Source organism: Poecilia mexicana, unplaced genomic scaffold (genome assembly GCF_051168715.1).
Source record: "Poecilia mexicana isolate PSO_F unplaced genomic scaffold, ASM5116871v1 scaffold_1, whole genome shotgun sequence".
Taxonomy (NCBI): Eukaryota; Metazoa; Chordata; class Actinopteri; order Cyprinodontiformes; family Poeciliidae; genus Poecilia; species Poecilia mexicana.
In genome coordinates, this window is record NW_028263370.1 from 21,563,264 (window position 1) to 21,583,576 (window position 20,313).

The 20,313-nt window shown below is 37.7% G+C and overlaps 1 protein-coding gene across 3 annotated transcripts in view; it reads left to right on the forward strand.

Annotated features, from left to right (window-relative positions):
* The window catches only part of inpp4b (inositol polyphosphate-4-phosphatase type II B), a 188,130-nt gene that overhangs the window by 30,059 nt on the left and 137,758 nt on the right, over positions 1-20,313 (forward strand). The window contains exons 1-2 of one of the 3 annotated variants that reach the window (XM_088006333.1): positions 2,464-2,606; positions 8,185-8,301. In XM_088006333.1, coding sequence (XP_087862459.1) covers positions 2,475-2,606; positions 8,185-8,301 — 249 coding nt within the window. In that variant the 5' untranslated portion in view covers positions 2,464-2,474. Of the gene's footprint in view, positions 1-2,463; positions 2,607-8,184; positions 8,302-20,313 lie in introns of those variants that run through there. The other 2 variants (XM_088006335.1, XM_088006342.1) reach the window with 2 other exon arrangements.

Here is a 20,313-nt window from a genome sequence, read left to right on the forward strand (position 1 = left end):
AAACTAAAAATATTCTGCTTCTCCTGAAATTCTCTTTTGAAAAACATTCTGGAGATTTCAGAGGAAAGGGGAAAGTTTCAAGTTTCATTTAGAAATGTTTTCCATTGGGATATTATTTACTGTGTGAACCAGTGAGAGACGTGTGAGCGCGTCTGAGGGCTTGTGTTTCTGAGCAGATCCACTCTAGCTGCGGTGCCTGAAGACAGCCCCGCTGCCTCTTGTGTTCCTCCTGTTGTCACATTCCCAGGATGCCTACTCTCAGCAGCTGCTGTCGACTTTGCCGGATACTTGAGCGCTTGGCTGCTGGAAAAGCTTCAGTATTAGTCACATTCATGTGATTGGCATATTATTGGGAATCCACTTTATCTGATTTATTAAGATTTAATTTAGAAGATAAATAATGGAAGATGCCAGCTGCTGTGTAGCTTTCTCTCGTCTCACTCATGAATGCCAAGCTGGAGTTTGGAAGGAAGTGAACAGAACTTTCCATCAGTTTGAGTTTAAAGATTTCGGCTTTTTGTGTTTTTATTTACATAGTTTGACATAAAAATCAATGTCCACAGTGTTGAGAGCATAATTCACATTAAGTCCTAAAACATATGTATGAGAACATTATGTAATATCACTGGTTTATCTTGCATATAACAGTTGAGACAACACACCATTTTAATAGTATTTTGGAGAAAATTCCAAATCAAAATGAGTTTTCAGTCCAGATTTGCCTTTAAGTGCTGCAGCTTTATTTTAATTTAATGTCAAGTTTCCAACCTCTAATAATAACATGTATAAAGTGGGAACATTGTTTTCAGCGAACAGGGATTCTGCTGTGGGACTTTCTAAAGCACTCACAGTGAGGCGAGTCTTCGTTCAGCAGTCCCTCCAAGCTGCAGTCAGTTAGTGCTTCTGTGTTTGAATTGCAAATGAAATGATCTGTTTTCATTTCAAATTGCATTTTTTCTGTTGGTTTGATCTATTTAAATTGTTAAAGTGGATTACAGAGATGTTTGTTCTTTAAAAGTTCCCTTTGCAAAACACTTTATAGGCTGGATAAAAGGCACTTGGTGTTTTGTTAAAGGGCCACTGCAGCAAACAGGGCAGACCAGCCAACAACAAAATTACTGCACTGTTTTTCCACTATTGTTGTTTGGAGAAAAAAGCAGTATTGGAAGACACAGATGAAGATTTTATGTTTACTTCTGGTTTTTACGCTCTCCTGTGTCCCATTCTGCCGATTTTATTTTTTAAACTCATTACTATGCAGTATGTCGTAATTGTCAGGATGTAAAAAGCTAGATTTACAACACTGATGCTAGCTGCAACTGGACAGAGCTTTAAGAAACAGATTTTATCTAGACAAGAAATGATTTGACATGTTATCTGTGTGCAGCAGTACGTGTATATTATTATATGTACGGCCAATTGGAATGTGATAAGCTTGTACTAATAAAGTTAATTTTCAGAGCTTTGAGAAATAAGTAAAACCTTTAAATTTATATTTTACATCTAACATTTACTGCTGCAAAGCATGAACTGTAAAATTGGCCTTTTTTCTTCTTACTAATGAGAAAATTATTAATTTTTAGCTTTCTTTACAAGATTAAACATATTATGTCTTATTAGGTGAATATAATACTCATTTTACTTAAAAACAAAACACCTCTGACAATAATTATTCCAGAATTACTGTATGAAGTATTGGTGTTTATTTTCACCCTTTGGAGAGCGGTCTCCTGCATAGCTTAGATGTGTTTCTGCTTTAACACACCTCAAGTAAATCAATGGGTCATTAACAGGCCAATGCAGACATAATTAAGCCATTAAGCCAAGACAAATGTAAAATATGCAGGACACTGGCTTAGTATTGGACTCTGCTCATATAAAGATTTTCTTATTTCCACATTAAACCCTCATTCCTAGACATAATTAAACATATATGTCGTATTGTGGACATTGCACATGTTTTTGCTGTGACTAATTCATAAAGGATTAATGTCAGTCCTTTGAGTTTCTTGTATGTGAATGGGTTTGTGTTTCACGTGTACTCAGTCTGACACAAGAGATGAGAAATTTGGAAAGAAATGGCAGCATGTCTTTTGCCAAACCTTAATGTGTCTCCACTGGAAAATCCTACAATGTGGGTAGCTGGTCCAGGAGTTCTGAAACTTGACGGGGATTTGACGTCAAGCAAAGCCAGCAAATGAAAAGGCCTTTGATGGTAACGCTAGTGAAGCACAGACCCGTGTGCTGAGAGCACGACCAACAAGTCTCGTCTGTCTGTTTGTATATACAGCTATGAGCGGTCAGGGGCTGGGGGAAAACCCACTGAAGGCACACTCAGTAGTCTTATTTCTTCCTCAGCCTAATCACACACAAGCACACACACCCTGTTAATGGCCTTAAATTGGTCGTCCCTCTGCGGAGCGCAGCCCGGATGGACAAAAAGACCAGAGAGAGGCAGCTGTCTGCCATAGCATATGCTCACCACTTGTATGACAGACTGGTTTGCTTCTCGGCATAAATGGAGACAGGCTTACCACTTTAGCTCATCTCAGCCCATCAGCAGCACTAAGAAGATTCAGTCACTGCCGAGGCTGCCAAGCATGCTGGTAAGTCTGAATGAGGCCTATTCAGCGTGCCAGTGAGGGCAGCGAACAGGGCTGTGTGTGTGTGTACCTGCATTTCCTTCAGCATAATAGTCCTGTCTGTCTTTTTTCCCGACGTGTAGCGCTGATAATGTCCTGATTTCAGTTCAAAGCAATGCATTGGTTTCACCGTCTCTGTTCCCGCTGTGCTGAATCCGGCTGTGTGATATTAGAGCACATAAACCACAAGGGTTCATGGCTGGGCGCGAAAATGGCATCAAGGCAACTATTACCATGCCTCAAGAGGCTGAAATCAGAGTTTCCCTCTCCAACAGCTCATTGAGGATTTTTGAATTATCAATTTGCTCTGTGATGCTTTGCATTTTCAAAAGGTAGAGGCAATGTCTGCTGTCTTGTCTGAAAGAAGAACTGTGCTGCTGCTGGAGGTTAACCTCGTTAAAACCTAGTTTTCTCCCCTCAGTGCTGGTAAAATGATTGTTGTTTTTGGCTTTGAGCTGTTGAAAAGAAAACTCAAGATCAGGCTATCGAGATAATTGACAGGCCAGGTGATGACATCCAAGTAAATAAAACAAGCTCCTAACTCCCCCACACACCCCAAAAACAAACAAACAAACAAAAAAAAACTGTAAGCTACTGGATACGAAGCCTGTTTATCAACTGACCCTAAAAATTAAAAACATGCACATAAAACTGGAATTATGTCAATTTCTGTCAAACATGAATGTCTGTAGATCACCTGTTTCTCTCATTTGTTCAGTGTGGTATGAACCAGACTGTTTTAAATTAGACCAAGTAACAAACTTGGTCAAAGTTTTTAGACTAAGTTTAAAAAATTAGACCAACATTGGTATAATTCTTTAGACCAATGTTTAGTTCTGTTTTTTAAATTAGACCAAGTAACAAACATTGTGCTAGCAGTCTTTTGAAAAAATAATATATCAGCTGCTCAGATTGCTTTATAAGCTTTGTATTTCAGGGCTTTATATTTGCTGGAGTTGCTTCTAATTGTAATTTTCAAACTCACTTGCCAATAAGCATCTTTCTTGGCTCTTCAAGCTGTGATTGCTCAGTCTGCTGATAACTTTATGTGTAATATTGAATACTTTCATGGTGCCTTGCAGAGAATTCAAATAGAATTTTTTTGCACTTTCTTACACCACCACCTTAAACTTCAACACATTTTTATTTCAGAAAAATGCGTAGGGATAAGTTGCTACTTTGGACTGTTTGCTGTAATTAATGGAACCATCTCTAACAGAAAGTTTGGAAGGAAAATGTCAGACTCTCCGTTAGCAGTAATGGGCTGTAATGCTCAAAATCTTCCAAATCTGAAACAGAGTTGGCAAAAATGTCCTCCGCAGCAAGTTTTTGCTGCCAAGGGTGGCACTGGCAGGTTTAGAGGTTAATTACTTTTTCAAAAACGCCCAGAATAGTTTGGGTGGACATTTTCTAAGATGTCATCCTCATTTAAAAACTAATTTATTTTTATTTACTTGTCTGTTAATGAAATTGGTTTGATGATGTGAAATATTTATATGTGGAAAAAAATGCAGAAGAAATCTAACGGTTGAAGTACTTATAAGTTTTTACAACATTGTTAATGTATCGTTGGAGGACGTCCCGTTTTTTGCTTGGGTTTAAAGATGGCTGAGAATGCAGTTCTGAGGTATTGAGAAATAAAATGACCTCCCAACAATAAACTGTTGTGTTAGTTTGAACTTTGTGCTCTTTCTTCGTTGTCAGAATTAATATTAGCAGTGTGGCCCACTGAGGTTGCCTTATAGTAAAAGCACAGACATCTGCCCCACTTCCTTTCCTTTATATGCTTTCATCTTCTGCCATCGTTCATGGTGCACACAGAGTAAATACTCTAAGTAAATTCTTATTTGCATTCAACATGTATTTGTTATTATTATCTTACTATTGAGTTAGAAAATTCTATGTAAAATAATTTGGTGAGTTAATTAAATCAGGCATACGATTTTGCATTATTTGCCTCATCAGGGAGATTTATTCATTTATCTCAGCTGTTTTGCAAAGCTTTGCTAAAATAGTGATTTTTTTTTTCTTTTCTTTTCCTTTTTTTTTTGTCTGGGTGTGACCTTACATCCAAGCGTGACAGTAAGTCTATGTTGGCCTCATTACTGCCCCAAGTCTGTCCCATATGGTCCCAAAGGGCTACATGCTGGAGACGCCCATCAGAGCGGAGCAAAGGAAGAGAACGCCCCCAGTGTAAACAGAAAATGTTTTGAACTTGTACAAACACACAACACCAAATGAATAATAAGTTCTCGAAGGCTTTTGCCTGCAAAAATAGTTTATTAGTGTCAAAATATATTGCTGACTAAATGAACTTTAAAATAATTCATAGTTTCCAGGAGACTGTTTTGTTGTGTGTTTTACCTTTTCAAGCTCAATTTCAAAGCAACTAAAAGATAAACAGACAAAACTCTTTTGAGGTAAAACTTTCTAAACTTTTCAGTCGTTGGTCTCATGCTACACCATGGAATAGATGCAGAATGAAAATCACTTGCAGCAGATGAACGTTTTTGTTTATGTCCAGAATCATGTTTTCCTCTCAACCACTTTTCATTTCAGACCTAATCCCAACCCAGGTTAGGATAAAGAAAACAGCCAGTAAAAAGCCTCAGCACACACAAGGTAGATACAAGTCTAAAGAGTAAAACAATATGTGGTTCGCTTCAAGTACTTGAAAAGATCTGAAAGAAAAATGATCAGAGACTCCCTAAACGTTTGGATACAAGCTTGCTTTCCAATCAAACTGCTGAATAGCTTCATATTTTTATCTGTAAATAATTTATGTTTTATGACTGTGTACAAAAAAGTCTGTTTGTTTTTGGTCTTTTTAGTCCGACTTCATGCATTGCCTCCTGGCTGACGCAGACACAAGTGGACAGCATTAAACATGGTCATTCACATCTAAAATTAAAATTCATTTTGAGTGCTGACATTCCAGTTTGGCCAAACTAACTCAGATATGTCACACGGTGAGTTGTGACCAATCCCAGCAGTTTGAGGCACAGTTTTCTAACCTAACAGATGCGATATTAAAGAAGAAAAGCATGCATGCTATAAAAACCCAGATCTGTGGGCTCGATCTGCTTTTAGTGTGTTTACACCTACATTTAGAGCCATAAAGGGTTGAGTTTGTTGTCCACAGTCATTTTAGGGATCTGTCTAAATGGAGCCCTAAAAAGATCTAATTGCTATATCCCCACTAAATTTGCATAATGTGCCTGTGTTGAAGTTTACTAGTGTCATAGAAATTAGAATAAAAAAACTACATTAAAGTGATTGCCCTTCTTTGAAAAGAATTTCACAAATATACTTTATTATATCTCAGCGAACTGGTAAACACACTAAAGCTGTTTCGAACTTTTATAGACCAACCAACATAAAGATTTTACTTTACGCCCATCTGCACTTTTACAGTCATCTATCTGTGCTGACATAATTACTAACATGAAGTTCTGGTAGGCAAGATGTCCAGAGTTCTGGCCAAGAACATTTGGAAATGTGGTGAAATTGAACCCGCAACCTTCTGAATGCCAAACAACTTCTCATTCTTTATATTCATAAAGGAAAATCAGCTTCTTTGTGTGCATGCAATGTTCAGTCAACAAAATAACATGGGGACAACACAAAAATCACCTTTAGGAAGGTGATTGTGTCCTCCTCCCTTATCCCTCTAATCATGATTTTCTTTGACCCTTAAATCCACTCAGTTTTGCATAATGTATATTCAGTGCTTGGTTATGCACAAATGGGGGAGTTGAAGTATGTTAATTACAGATTGAAGATGGATTAGAGCTCTGTTTGTCATAATGAGGATCTTGTTCCTTTAAGACAACGCTTTGAATTTACAGGTAACTCTATATTCCTTCTACCATTACATGACATTAGGTGTATAAAGAGCAAAGTTCTGGATACAAGCAAATATAACAAAGATGCCACAATTAGATCTGCTTCTGCTGAAAGTGATTCAGTTCTTTTGCTCTTTTCCACATCAAGGGACCAGAGTGAGATCAGGCATCTGGTCAGGACGCCTCTTGGGGGCCTTCCTTTGATGGTCTTCTGGGAATGTCCCAGTGGGAGGAGATCCCGAGGCAGAACCAGAACCTTCTGGTCCAGGAATGCCTTGGGATTCCCTTAAAGAAGCAAGAGGATCTCTGTGTTTTCCCTTCTGGAATCTAGAGTACATATCACAAAACTAGGCTCTCCAAAAGAGTACTTCTTCTGAAGGACAATGTTGTTAGTCTGTTCATTAATATCCATGTAAACAAAAAAAAAACTGAATTATAAATTAATTTGTAAATGAATGTGTGAGAGAAAAATCTCAGAAAAACAAATTGAGTTAAAGATTTAGCTGCTCCAGTTAGATTAAAAAATGAAAACATCACTATGGTGATTAAAAAAAATTGGTAAATAAATAATCCCACTTGCAAACCTGAACTCCAGCATAGTTCAGACATTTAGACTAAAAAATAAAATATGTTAAAATAAGTTTATTAAAGCAAACTATCATATAATTAAGCCAATTTTGTTCAATGCATTGTTGAAATTTGCAAAATCCATCCAACCTGCCAACCGCCCCAACCATGAAGGAAATCCAGACATAAATATGACCAGAGTGAGATCAGGCATCTGGTCAGGACGCCTCTTGGGGGCCTTCCTTTGATGGTCTTCTGGGAATGTCCCAGTGGGAGACTGGGACAATAGGTGCTCTCCAGAATCAGCTGGAGAGCACCTACCGATGCTCTCCAGCTGATTCCTGGAGATTCCAAAGCATTTTTGGGCCTAAACGGGTTTATTGTTGTCTGGGATGTCATTGAATTCAGAGGCTCATTCCAGCCAAAGGTTCTTTTTCTCTGTTGTAATCCATGAGCTACATCTCCTGTGCATTGTCCCTTTTTTGATAAATGAAGCTGAAGCAAGTCGCATTACATCAGTCATCTGAATCTCCTCTGTTTCTTGCAGCAGTGCAGTTTCCTCTGGAGATTAATCGTTAATCTGCCACTAAATAACAATATTTAGTTTTAGTTTTTACAATATTAATCCTAAAAAATGGTGGCTGCTTGTGATTAATGTGAGAATTAATGCGAGATATATTGGTAAATATTTGCAAATGGTATGGAGAAACTGCTTATACTTGCATTTGCAGTGTTTGGGGGAAATTTTACAGAAGAGCTACGGATTTAACACATTCGAATGACGCACAGCTTTTTATGAGCTGTGTGATGCTGTGAGATGGATCCAGCAGCACATTGTCCGGAAAACCAAAAACAAACCATCTTCCTGTTGTCTTCATCATTGTTTTCACCACTAGTTTATCACTAGACTCTTGTAATCCGAAAAGAGCGTTTCCATTATTGTTTTGCGAAATACATCTATTTCTATATGGCTGAGAAACCGCCTCATCCCTATTGTGAGTTTTTCGAGATTGCCATGTTTCCATTAAGCAAATTTATTTTTGTAATTTCAAATAGCCCAATTCTATTTTTATTGAAAATGTGCACATAAACACGCTCACGCACTTTCTCAACTTTTTTCTGTCCAACAGGCAAACAAAGACCCGCTGTTTTTGACGGGGGTGACCTTCCCTTCAGAATATCCTGACAGCCAAGACTCGCTGGTCAAGCTAACTGTGTATGATGCAAAAAACAAGAGCCAAGAATCAGTAAGTCAATACTTGTTGTTCTCCGCATGCATGCACGCAATTAAACATCCAGACAGTGATGCGATGATGAAATGCATTTAAGACGAGCTGTGAAGCTGTCTCACTTTAGGTTTGGGGATGCTTTAAACTTTAAAGGAGATAAAGAAGCTTTAAGATGCAAGTGTCTGAGTAAAAGCTTTGAATGACTTTCAGGAAGCCTGAAGAAATATGGGAACACAGCACTTGAAAGGTTACAAGAAAGGTCTTGCTGCTTGCTACTAAAAGTAAGACGAAATGAGGGCTGATTCAAGAGTTTTGCAGTCAACTAAACTTCAAAATCTCAGTATGTGTTAATCTATCCTAGAGATTCAAAAGGTTGGGTTCTGAACTGAGGTATGTCTTAGTGATCATTCCTTTCTGACACTAACCTCTGCCTGTGGCTTTGATAGAGAAGGTTATTCAGCCTGCAGTGAGCATCAGAGCGTTGCAGCCCCTCCCTTGGGAAAACCATCTGTCACATACGTGGGAACTGAAAGGAGACCCGGGCACAGAATCCAGAACAGGCCAGCCTCTGTGATTTAGACGTTTAAAACAGAATTTATAACAAGCTACTTAGAGTGGGCGTGGGTTTCATCTTAATCAAGTAACGAGTTCAAGTCAAGATGCCAACATCTTAATTTGCTTGAACTTGCCATAAAACATTCATGAGCTTTTTTGACCATTAAAAGAGTTTATTATGGCAGCGCTTGGTGTCTGAAAGACAAAACGGTGGCACAGTGCCAGCGGCAGCACGCACTGCCACTTTGTAATTCCTCTTTGTAATATTTAGTGTAAGTCAGTTGTCTTTGTACTTACAGGGTAGCTGGAAAAAGTTGGATTACTTGTAGAAACTTTAATTTTCTTGTGGAGAATTTTCATTTCCAAAGAGAACTATGACAAGGTTGGTTTTTTTTTACCTTTGCTCATAAATTTTCATCCATGATCACATAAAGTCCACATGCAAATTTAATGGTGTACTAATAATAAACGGATAACAATAAGTTAGTTTGGCAAAAGAAAGCCAAAATATTATAATTTACTCAAATACAACTGTTGTGGTCTCTGAGTTCGTACACTGCCTCACAAATTATTCATCCACCACTTTATCACACTTTGGCATGTGTGAAGCAAACAAACTTAATGTGTTTTTACTGGATTACTGCAAAACACAGAATAGTGCAATAACACTTTAAAGGGGCAGTATTTTCCAGACACATAGTGCCATTTTACAGCGCTATAAAGTAACAATGTTACATTCAGTTGTCATAAAAATGTTGTATATATCAAATCTGAGAATTTTGACTTTAATTTAACGCCTTGAAATTGGGCCTCTGTCTCTTTAAAAACTGTCAAATTTCTCCTCCAGGATAGTTGCGTCATCGCTCATCTGTTAACCTTATAACGTTTTTTTTTTACCAACGTTTTACCAACGAGAAGTAGCTTGCATAATGAGCTTAGCAGTTCCACCAGGTGTTTGCTAATTGCTGCTGGCTAGTCTGAAGGAGCTGAGCAGGGGAGTCACAGGTGAGGGATGGTTCGTGAGGCAGAAACTCAGAAGCTTGAAAACTACAGCTCCAAGGAGGAGCTGCGCCTCAAAGGTGGGGCAAGAGATAGTATTGGTATTTATGAATACCAATAGAAAATATCGTCTCTCTAAGGTTATTAAATTTGGTTCAACAATGGAGTCAATGGATTGATTTATAGGGTGACAATGAAACATGTGAAATGACATTTGACTATGTTAAAGTTGAATGTTTTTTATACGATACTCTTGTCAGTTTATGTGTATTAATGTAGAACCACAACCAACAGAGTAATGTCTAGTTTCTCCCCAGTTTTTCACCTCTAGGAGACACTGCAGGCCTGTTTTGTTTCTAAAATAGACGTATTGGGTCTGGAAAAAAAAAAAGAAGAGATAATTCTGTATTAGTCCCATGGAGGAATTAATTGTTGTTATAAATCCTGGCAATCTCCTCTTTAACCTGTCTTGGGGCTTGTTCTCAGCATAATTCAGGCTGCTGAAAGGTCAATCGGCTGCTTCTGCAGGAAACAAGCATCCAGTTGGCATGGTTACGCAACACACATGTAGAAATACAAGAAGCACAGCAATCTGTTCAGCATGGAGCAATGTTCCAAAAGTTTCTGTTCTTCACATCTAAAATTTATTAGAAATGTAGATTTACACATTATATGTTGTGATTGTTATCTGAGAAATGACAAGGCAAGATAGTATACGACATACATGATTTGATATGAGTAAAATGCAGTAATATGAGGGGATTGCTCACTCACTAAACTAATTAAAACTGTTTTTTTTGTTTGTTTTCTTTACATGTTTGACTAAGCTTGTGAAGCCATTGAAGTATTTAAGTGTGCTGTACTGGTGCAGAGTTATCAAATATGTTTGTAATTCAGTACATTTGTCTCTTTTTTTTATGTTTTAAATCAATTCAGTGCTGTTTTTCTGTAAACCTCAGATATCGGCATCAGAATCAGAAGAGCAAAACGTGGATTGGTGCATTCCTAAATACGATATTACATAGCGCTGCATCATGATATTTGACATGAAATATGATTTAGTAGCATCAAGAGATATAGTGTAATATTGTGATGTAAAACAGATGTCAATTAATGTATTATAATCACAGCATGATGAAACATGGTGAGTTTTTTTGGGTAGTTTAATAAGTAAATTCTCCTCGGAGCTTGCCTTACCTTGAGTAAGATTGATTGCTAGTTGTCGTTTTGTCTTTTCTTTGTCCTTCACTCATTCTGTGAACTTAAAATTTCTGCTCAACACTTTTCTGTCTGTTCAGAGCAGCGCTGACAGAAAACAGAACATTTCACTCCAGCTTTGCTCTCAAAATCAGGGCTCAAGGCTAAAGCAAAAGTCTTTACAGACAAGGTCCTGTTGAGCAGAGTTTCACTCTTTTCTCTCATTTCCCCATTCCCTGCTGCCTTCAAAAATAACTTTTGAATGATGGGCTGTTTCACGGCCTCCTGCAATCCTAAGACAGAAAACACAGCCTTTCATAGTAGTTTCAAAAAATTGCCCTGTGTGGTGCCGCTGCAACACTTGAAAATCTTCCTTCCCCCTTTCGTTTTCCTCTTTTTTTTTTTTTTTTTTTTTGTCCTGTGACCGGTTCTTGTGTGCTGTGGTTAGCTTTTAGATTTTCAGCTCCGCTCCGCTGGGCACAGCGTGCTTGTCTGGGTCTCATTAGAGACTCTTATAGTGACACAGGCATGACCCTGAACATGAGCTGGTACCATGCATCAGCCCCCAGTGGCTTCAAGTGGAAGATCAGAAATCACCCAGTCCAAACCCAGTCATTTAATCTTCTGTTTTTTGTTGTTAATTTTCCTTGCAAACCTCAGCCTGCAAACTATTTGTGTATGTACAAATCAGCTGCCAAAAACTGAGCATATTTCTTCCACGTTTCTAGGCCGCTTGTTGCAGAAACGGTGTTCCTAGAAGTTACTCTGTGCAGTGCAACTCAGACCGAAACAATCAGCAATGCCCTGACATATTTCTGATAAACCAAGACACAACAACAAAAAACATACACATTTCTTTCATCAAGGATATCTTTGAAAGAAGTCCAATTTTAAACTGTTCACAAATCATCTAGACAGCAAACACTTTGAAGGAGGTTTTCTGGTCAGATGAAACCAAATTTGGACTTTTAAATCTAAAATCCAAAACATGTTGGAGTTAAAAACTAACATCCTGTCAACCTGACAACAGATGGTGGCAGTGTCATGCTGCAGGGATAATGATGCTGGAAATCCCAAAACAGGAATCTGAAAGCTGAGGCTCTGGAGCCAACGGTGGCTTTTTGGACCTTCGATCCACCTAAATAACTGTCCAAAATAGTTTGTCTGTGAAATGATGACAAATAACGATTTTAGCAGATTTTTAGCTTTGTCCTGGAATTATTTAATTGAATGACACTTTGATGTGTTTTATCCTCATTTGGTTGGAAACTATCTGCTTTTTAAACAAATATCGACATCGCAACAACAAAAAAAATCGATTCATTTTTAGCAAAGGTTTTATTTTTTTCTGGGTTTTGCAACCTTAAAATGGAAATAAAAATGTGCTTTTCAAAAATGATGAATTGTATTTTTCAAAATGTTCTGCAGCATTTAAGTGAGTTTCATTTTTCTAGAAGAAGGCCAAAAAAAGGCTGTTCATATTTTAAAGGTTGCAGAACATTTTCCTATAAGAACGTCTCTGAAGCTGCAGGATGGCAACAAGGTCGGTTTAAAATCTGTGACAAGACTGTAAAATTGACATTCACAGATGATTTCCCTCCATTCTAAGTGTCCTTGAGATATCTTACAAAGAAGCATGGGCAAAAATTGAGTTGTCTAACTGAACAAAGCCAGTAGTGTGCAAGTGCACGCCACACTTTTCAGATCTTTTTCTGCAAACCATTAAAAACTTTTAGCATTTATTGAAATTTTTCAAATTACTTCATTACTTTCTGTTATATCACATGAAATCACATTAAAATATTTTGTTATTGAATCATAACGATATGTGGAATCGTGGAGGTATGAATGTTTCAGTAAATTGAATCTCTAATAGGCGATGTGGATTACAAAGTAAAGGCCTCAAAGTGAAAATGATGAGAGAAGGACTCTGACATTTTCAGGGTTATATATGATGGGCTCAACGTTTGCAGTGGACCGGAGCGTTTTATCGCCGGGTGGTTTCCCTCTGCCTCTGGCCTCCATTTAGATATCCTGAGATGACACCGCCTGCTGCATGCTCATGAATATTTAGGAGCACAGACAGAGCTGAGGAACTGATAAGTTGGAGAGTGGAGGTGTGAGAAGGAGCAGGACTAGTTCAGATTTCTCTCAGGTGGAAGTGATCCCACCCTCCAGCCTATAGCTGTCAGAGGCTGACAGGCCTGCCTTAGTTTGTCACTGATGTCTTAACTGCGGCTCGTCTTTGAAGGGCTCCCTGGGGTGGAGAGTCCTCGTTTGACTCGCATTCTGATCTTATTCTGTGTGAATGCTTTAGCCAGAGCGACTTATGTAAAACAATTGTATCGTGCACTTACTCAGCTAAATATTTAAGCATGGTATGATTCAAGTGTGACTAATAAGCTGCGTTTTGTCTCTGTTTGAAGAAAAAAAAATCATTGCCATTTTAAGCAATTATGCATTCCATAAAATTCATTTAAGTGGGGCGTAATGTTATTTTATTAATAATTAAGTTTCTAATATCTAATAGCTTTTTCCTCTAAAGAATGAAGAGTTAGTTTCTCATGTTGCATTAAAATTCAGTCATTGTCTTTAAAATTCATGAGAACTCTGAACAAAGCTGTTCGGACAGGAAAGGATGAAAAGTCCTTACGATAAAAGCTCATAAAGAGACAAATAAGATTATTTTTTCTTGTTTGGCGCATTACATTGTTACTCACTAAACCTCAGAGGAGTCTCAGAGATGGACTGCTAATGATAGCCATTTTTTTTCCTCTGTGAGCATGAACCTTTTACTGTACGTTCTTGCTTAAAGAGATAAAACAGTCGCCCCTGGGAGAGCTCTTGTCCCTAATGATGGCCTCATTTCCTGTCTTTTCTCGCTCCAGTTTGGGATAAATGCACAGTGCGGGTCCCGGTTTGCTTGGTGAGAATGTTTGATTCGTCTTTGTGCGCTGTATAATCTGACGAGCATAAAGCCTAATCTGAGGTGAATGGTATAATGGTGCATGTCTGGTCATTTCCATAAAGAAGCATAAAATATATTGAATGAAGTAAAACACCACTCTGCTGTAACGGTTGTCTCTTCCTCTGGCTGTACCCTTTCCCTGTGAGTTCACATACAAATGTACACACTCAGAAAATTGGATCAAGATTGTTTTTGTAAAATCCCCCTCCCCAAAAACAAAAACAAAAACTGATTGGATGCGGTATTGTCTGAGTCCAAATCTGTTAGTTGCGCATCGGAGTAACAGCTTGACTATTAAAAAAATAAAATAATAAAATAAAAATCTCACCAACTGAAAGATTAGCAGCAGATTTCTACATGATTAAGCATGTTTTTTTTTTATAAACTTATTAAGTTACAACAGAAGTAAAGATCAATTAAGTAAAGATCAATTAATAAAATATTCCATTATGAGAATTGGTAAAATTACCGTTTTAGGAAGTGACTAATTCAATTTTGTGCAGCTTACATTTTTTCACCTTTATCTAGTTATCCAAATAAATGTGATGAAGAGGCATAAAATCCCAATTTATCAGGTGTACACTGATAACTTGCACTCATACACACACCTCACAAAAAATATCAATACTCTTTGGCATGGTTTACATTTTGTTACATCATAAACACAACCGGTAATATGTTTTGTTGAGGTTTTATATGGAACAATGTGAAAAGGTTTTAACATTTTTGTGGATAAAAACACTGAAAAGTGTGGTGTATATTTATATTTAGCCCCGTGAATAAATACAATTTTTGTTGTAATTACAGCTGCATGTCTTTTCTTGTTTATTTCTACATGATTCCCTCACATGCAGGTTAACGTTTCAGCAAATCACAGGATATATATAATTACACTGTGATGAAATCAGTCACTGGGGGAATTTATTAGCCAATAATATGGTGTCTGAAGGTGGCAGATTGCTTAGGAGTATAAACGTAGACGGTTGCATGCATAGATTTTTAAAATCTAAAAACACACATAGATTTTAAAAATCTAAAAAGTGCGGCAAAAGTTCTCATCCTCCAACTTCAGATTCATCCTCCATTTTTCATAGATTTATCATATAAAATCCAAATAAAACAATGTTTGTGGTTGTAATATGAATATGTAAAAACCTTAAAAAAGTAATACTTTTGATAATGTTTTTATAACTGCAATTTCTTTTTTTTATTTTTGTTTTTTTCTTCTCAAATTGTACAAAATTTCTCTACTTCCTCACAAGATGGGGAATCTACAGTCTTGGCCTGGAATGCTGAATGATTAATAAAAGTTCAGATCAAATAATGATGAGTATTTTTAAAGATTCTTACATAATTCTAGCTCATAAAGTTTTCTAAAATGACTTCCCACACTCCAGTGACTCCATACTGTGTTTCTGCGAAACCCTTTGCAAATGTTTTTATCTTTCCACCTGATTTGACGACGCGCTCACTGGCGTATTTGCTCCGTCTCAGGAGGCGGTCTGAACAGCCACTGTTGCACGGTGAATTGTCACTCCAATTATGAACTGCTGAAGTATGGAGAATCCCAGCCTCGGTTAATCCTGCCCTGTCAATAATCATGATGTGCAAAAGACGCCGAGGTGACATATTTATGGCATAGCCACTTGGTTTTTGCTGGATGGATGTCAATGTGGTGGGAATTTTCTGTATGCGTAAGAGTTTACTGCAATAAAAGAAGAGCGAGAGGGGAATGGAAGCAGAGAGCGAAGCGAAACACACACACACACACACACACACACACACACGCGCGCACACACATGCGCGCACACACACAGTTATAGAAATGGTCTTTTTTATGAGAGGCAATCTCAGAGATACCCAAGAACAGTTTTGGTAGTGATTGGGTGGACAGCTCTGCAGTGATAACCTACGTGAGTAACAGTCCCCAGATAAGGACTGTTTCTTGTCTGATGGCCACTTTGCTTCCCTCACCATCATTGTGGCAATGTCAGCCAAAGTCATAAGTGAGGCAAAGTACCACTGCTCAGGCCCTAAAAGGAAAGACTTCCTAAAAATGCTTAAACACAGCAGGCGAGAGCTGCAGGACGTTCCACATGAATACTGGAAACATTCAGAGGTTCTGGCTACAAACGTTACATCTATTAGTGGCAATGAAGAATACAAAAAACATCCAGGTTGTGTTTTTACATGTACATTATATTCAACCCTTAGGGAGTAAACAATCTACATGAAGACTAATGATTAGACCAATTCTCAGTTTTTAAATCCTACATGCCTTTAACTCCAGGCCATAGTTTGTGCATTTTTTTTAGTTTGAGGTTTTTGTTTTTTTTTTTTCAAAAGCTTTTACATTCATGATTCATCTTTGGTTAATAATTAAACTACAGTAAACTTTTTAAGTCAATTGCATGTACTTACTCTGACAGCCCTAATTAAAACATACTTGTACTTAACATCAGTTGATATGTAATTCAAACGATGAACGGAGTTATACAGTTGAACCCAGCTTGTTCCTTCTGCTTACACTAAAACACGTTCGCATTCGGACCAGGCCTCTGCGCTCATGTTGCATTTTACCGTTATGGTCAGGACACCTTTCATTCTCCCACCCTGATGTTGATAAAAACCTACAGTAATGTTAATTTGGGGCGGACCGCCCGCCGTGTGATTAATGGATGCACTACTCTGCATCATTTGCACATAAGCTCACAACTGTCTGATAGCCTAAGTAACTCTATGGAGCTCCACGGCGCAGCTGGGGTTAAGAGACTTTCCCAGCAGCACGGCAGTTTTGGAAATGGAGGAGATGAGCAGCGTTGGTATTTAAATGTGTGGGAGATTTATTCTGATGAGATCAGGGATCAAGACGTTTACTCCCTTCAGTCTAAAGGTGTACCTGCACCGGAACTTTGAAAGAATCAACTTAAAGGTTAGGGAAAGAAATATAAAACAGTGATAGCAAGAAGTAATTTACTGGCATTTCAAATATGAAAAGCACAGTTTTAGTGAGTCCTCATGGTAGAAGAGCTCTCTGTAGGAAAATGCCTCTGTTTCCCGTCAAACTTAAGTCTGCCCAGTGAAACACTGATGAAATGCTTCTTATGGTGAACTAAGCATAAGCTAAAATTGATTGAGCCCAGATTTGGGCATCCTTTGTCTAAGTGTGTAAAAATAGATACAAGTAATAACAAAATGACAAAGAGTCTCCATCAAAATAAGATCTGCTTTCTTTGAGGAAGGGATAAGTTCAGAAGAAGATTTGTAAGTGCATATATCAGATAAATGGTGAACCAATTACAAAGACTTCATAGGGAGGCAAATTAAATGTAAAAAAGAGACATATGTCCTCCTTGAGGTGATTTAGCATCCAGTTGGCAACACCACCTGGGTAACAACAGCAAGACAATAAAGCAATGACAACAAGCAGCTTTGCAACCACTAATTACACAACTCAGTGGGAGAAAAATGGCTTTGCCTTGTAGTAAAACCTGCCGGGCTCTTCTGGAAGGTGATGGTTGAAAAGGTAATGCTTCTTGGAGTCTAACTGAAGAAGCTTTGGTTGATTTTTCAGTGATTCTGGTTGGTTGTTTTGCTCAAACATCAGTCTCTGCTTTATGGCCATTTTTTATTTTCAGTAATGTTCCTTTAAATCTCTATTGAACAGACAGTGGAGGCATATTAGACTGCTTGTACGTTGACATGCCATCACTGGTCTGATGCAGTGTTCTTGTTCCGTAACTAACTGTTTTGACTTGGAGTCTCTGACAGACAGCAGGACTTGTGCAACCCATTTAGCCTTGTACTGCATGATATTTGGCCACACTTTGACTTTGGCACAAAAGTGGTAAAATCCATCTTTCCTGTGGACAGTCTACAAGTTGACCTCATCCTAAAATAAATCTTGGCAGCTTTTAACTTTATGGATTCAGATAATATTTCTAATGGCGCCCCTCCAAAGTTTGGATGAGATTGGCCTTTCACAAAATGTACAACTTTGACATAGTAATGAATAGAAGCCTTTCTTTGACATGAAGTTAAGTACTGGTTGTGTAGCTTAGCACAAGAAAATCCTGTTAGCTTTTCCACAACAGAGCCCAAGTAATGGAGACTGAAGTATCCTGCACTGAGATCGGTTGACTTCCTGAAGAGTGAGTGTCAGAAGGTTCTTAAAGAGACAGATGTCAATTTCAAGGAATCGGATACGACTATGATTCAAAGTCAAATGTCTTTTAGCTTGTTTTTAATATATACAGCGTTTTCATAACAATTGAAGGTAACATAATTATAAAATGGCCTGTAAAATACATACTATCTCCTTCTTTAATTTAAAACTCTCTTATCCGCCCATCCTTGTCCTTTTCTGTACAGTATTTAGTACCAGTTTGCTAGAGGGTCCTGGATTTAATATCCTAAATTACATTATTCTACCAGTGTCACTTTCAGAAAATGAAGATATTTAGCTTTATTTACCTGATTTAGGAATTTTTCTTAATATATAATCATTGTGATAAATTGAAATTATTTATTTTTTTATAACAATGACAAATGCAAAGTTAGCTTAATTTTATTATCATAATCTACTTTCTAACAAAGTGCTGAATAGCTAAAAGATACTTTTTTTAAGAGAACAAATAAAACAAGATGGGTTCAAAACAGATAAAAAGGAACACCAACAAGCCTCAACAAACAAAATAAAAAAAACAAACAAAAAAAGCTAAAAAGTTGCTTCTGGTAGAAAATCAAGAATGCTACGAGTTTTGAATCTTTATTTAGTTTCTGTCTCAAAATATGCATTGATTTGTACTAAACTCATAACAAAAAGGTAAATCATAGGAGTTTGTTGGTGAGTTTACCAGAAAGCTGAATTTTCCAGCATATCTGTAGTCTGGACCATTCCTGGAAATTCTGATTGAACTTAATTACTGGCCAATTGATCGGTGCATCAGCAATAATAAATAGGAGGTAAACTGCTTGAGTTTATCTCAAGGTCTTCTGATGGAAAATAAAGTGAACTCTGCATGCAACTCACCATATCGTCATGCAGATTCCCTATAGATATCATCAAGTATTTGATGCTGGAGTACAATACCTCCAGACTTTCCAGGAAATTCTGTCTTTGCAATAACCTCCAAAACCCTTTCCTTGTATAATCCTACTCCAATATCCTCAAGGTGGGATTTGTCTGGATCATTTTATTGCGTGTTTTTCGTTTGAGAATTTAATCACATATCTTCTTTGCCAGACAGGCCTAAACGTGACCCATTGTAACCTCCCCGTCGACTCTCTAATCATTTTATTGGTGGTTGTTAGTGTCACCTGGAAAAGCAGATTATTAGCTAAATAAATTACTGGGTCACAAGTGAATTAGATGACTGGCTGACTAATCTTCCCTCTCTCTCTTTCTTGAAAAAAACTGTCTCACTCAAAGTTTCTTTCCTCTTTTAGAGAGAGAGAGAGAGGAAGAGAGGAAACCACTTGAGAAAATCCCCTCCCTGCCTCCCTTCCTGTGCCTTTCTGCAGTGTAATGGTTTCCTTTAGGAGAGACACTGGTGGAAAGTGCTGATGCTTGTTGGCTAGATGCGTGTTTGTGTAAGGGCAGTTATTTTCCATGGCTAACTGAACTCCTGATGATATTGGAGTCAAGTCAGAGTCTGACACGTTGTGTAAGTAAACCTCAAGAACCATTTGCAGTCCTGGGTTCTCTGTAAAGTCATGCTATGTGGAACATTTAAAACCTGAGTTCTGTTCTGTGACTGGGCTACTGATGACTGTGGCCAAAGTTAGAAACCAACCCAGTTTTCTGGTTAAAAGTTGTCTTCATCTAGACTTCTGCAAGAAAGGTCTTTCATGCATTTCTTTGGGTTTGGATTTTTCCTTCATGTTCTGCACAGTCTTTAAACAAAACAAAGTGTCAAGCAGAACTAATTATCTACAGTTTTAACCCCTGGCAAATTTTAGGTTCAAGTTCAGCTTCTTCTTTTGTATGAGAAGCATCAGGTATGATCACTCCTAGTATCTTTTTAATGCAGGACAAGACAGGAGGAGCTGCAGCCAATTGTTGCGGCTGACTGGCTGATTTCTAGATTTATTTATTCCACATTTCAAATATGTTTGTGTTTTGTACTTTTTTGTGCATTGCTTTTAACTGTTTGACATATTGAACTATCTTTAAAAAGTTGTAAAGCATTTTGCCTTGTGTCTAAACAGTCCTACAGTGAATAAATAAACTTACCTGGCCTTTGACATTTCATGGAAAGCCATACATGAACCTTCAACCAAATCTACCTTCCTGCCTTTGAAGGTCTGTT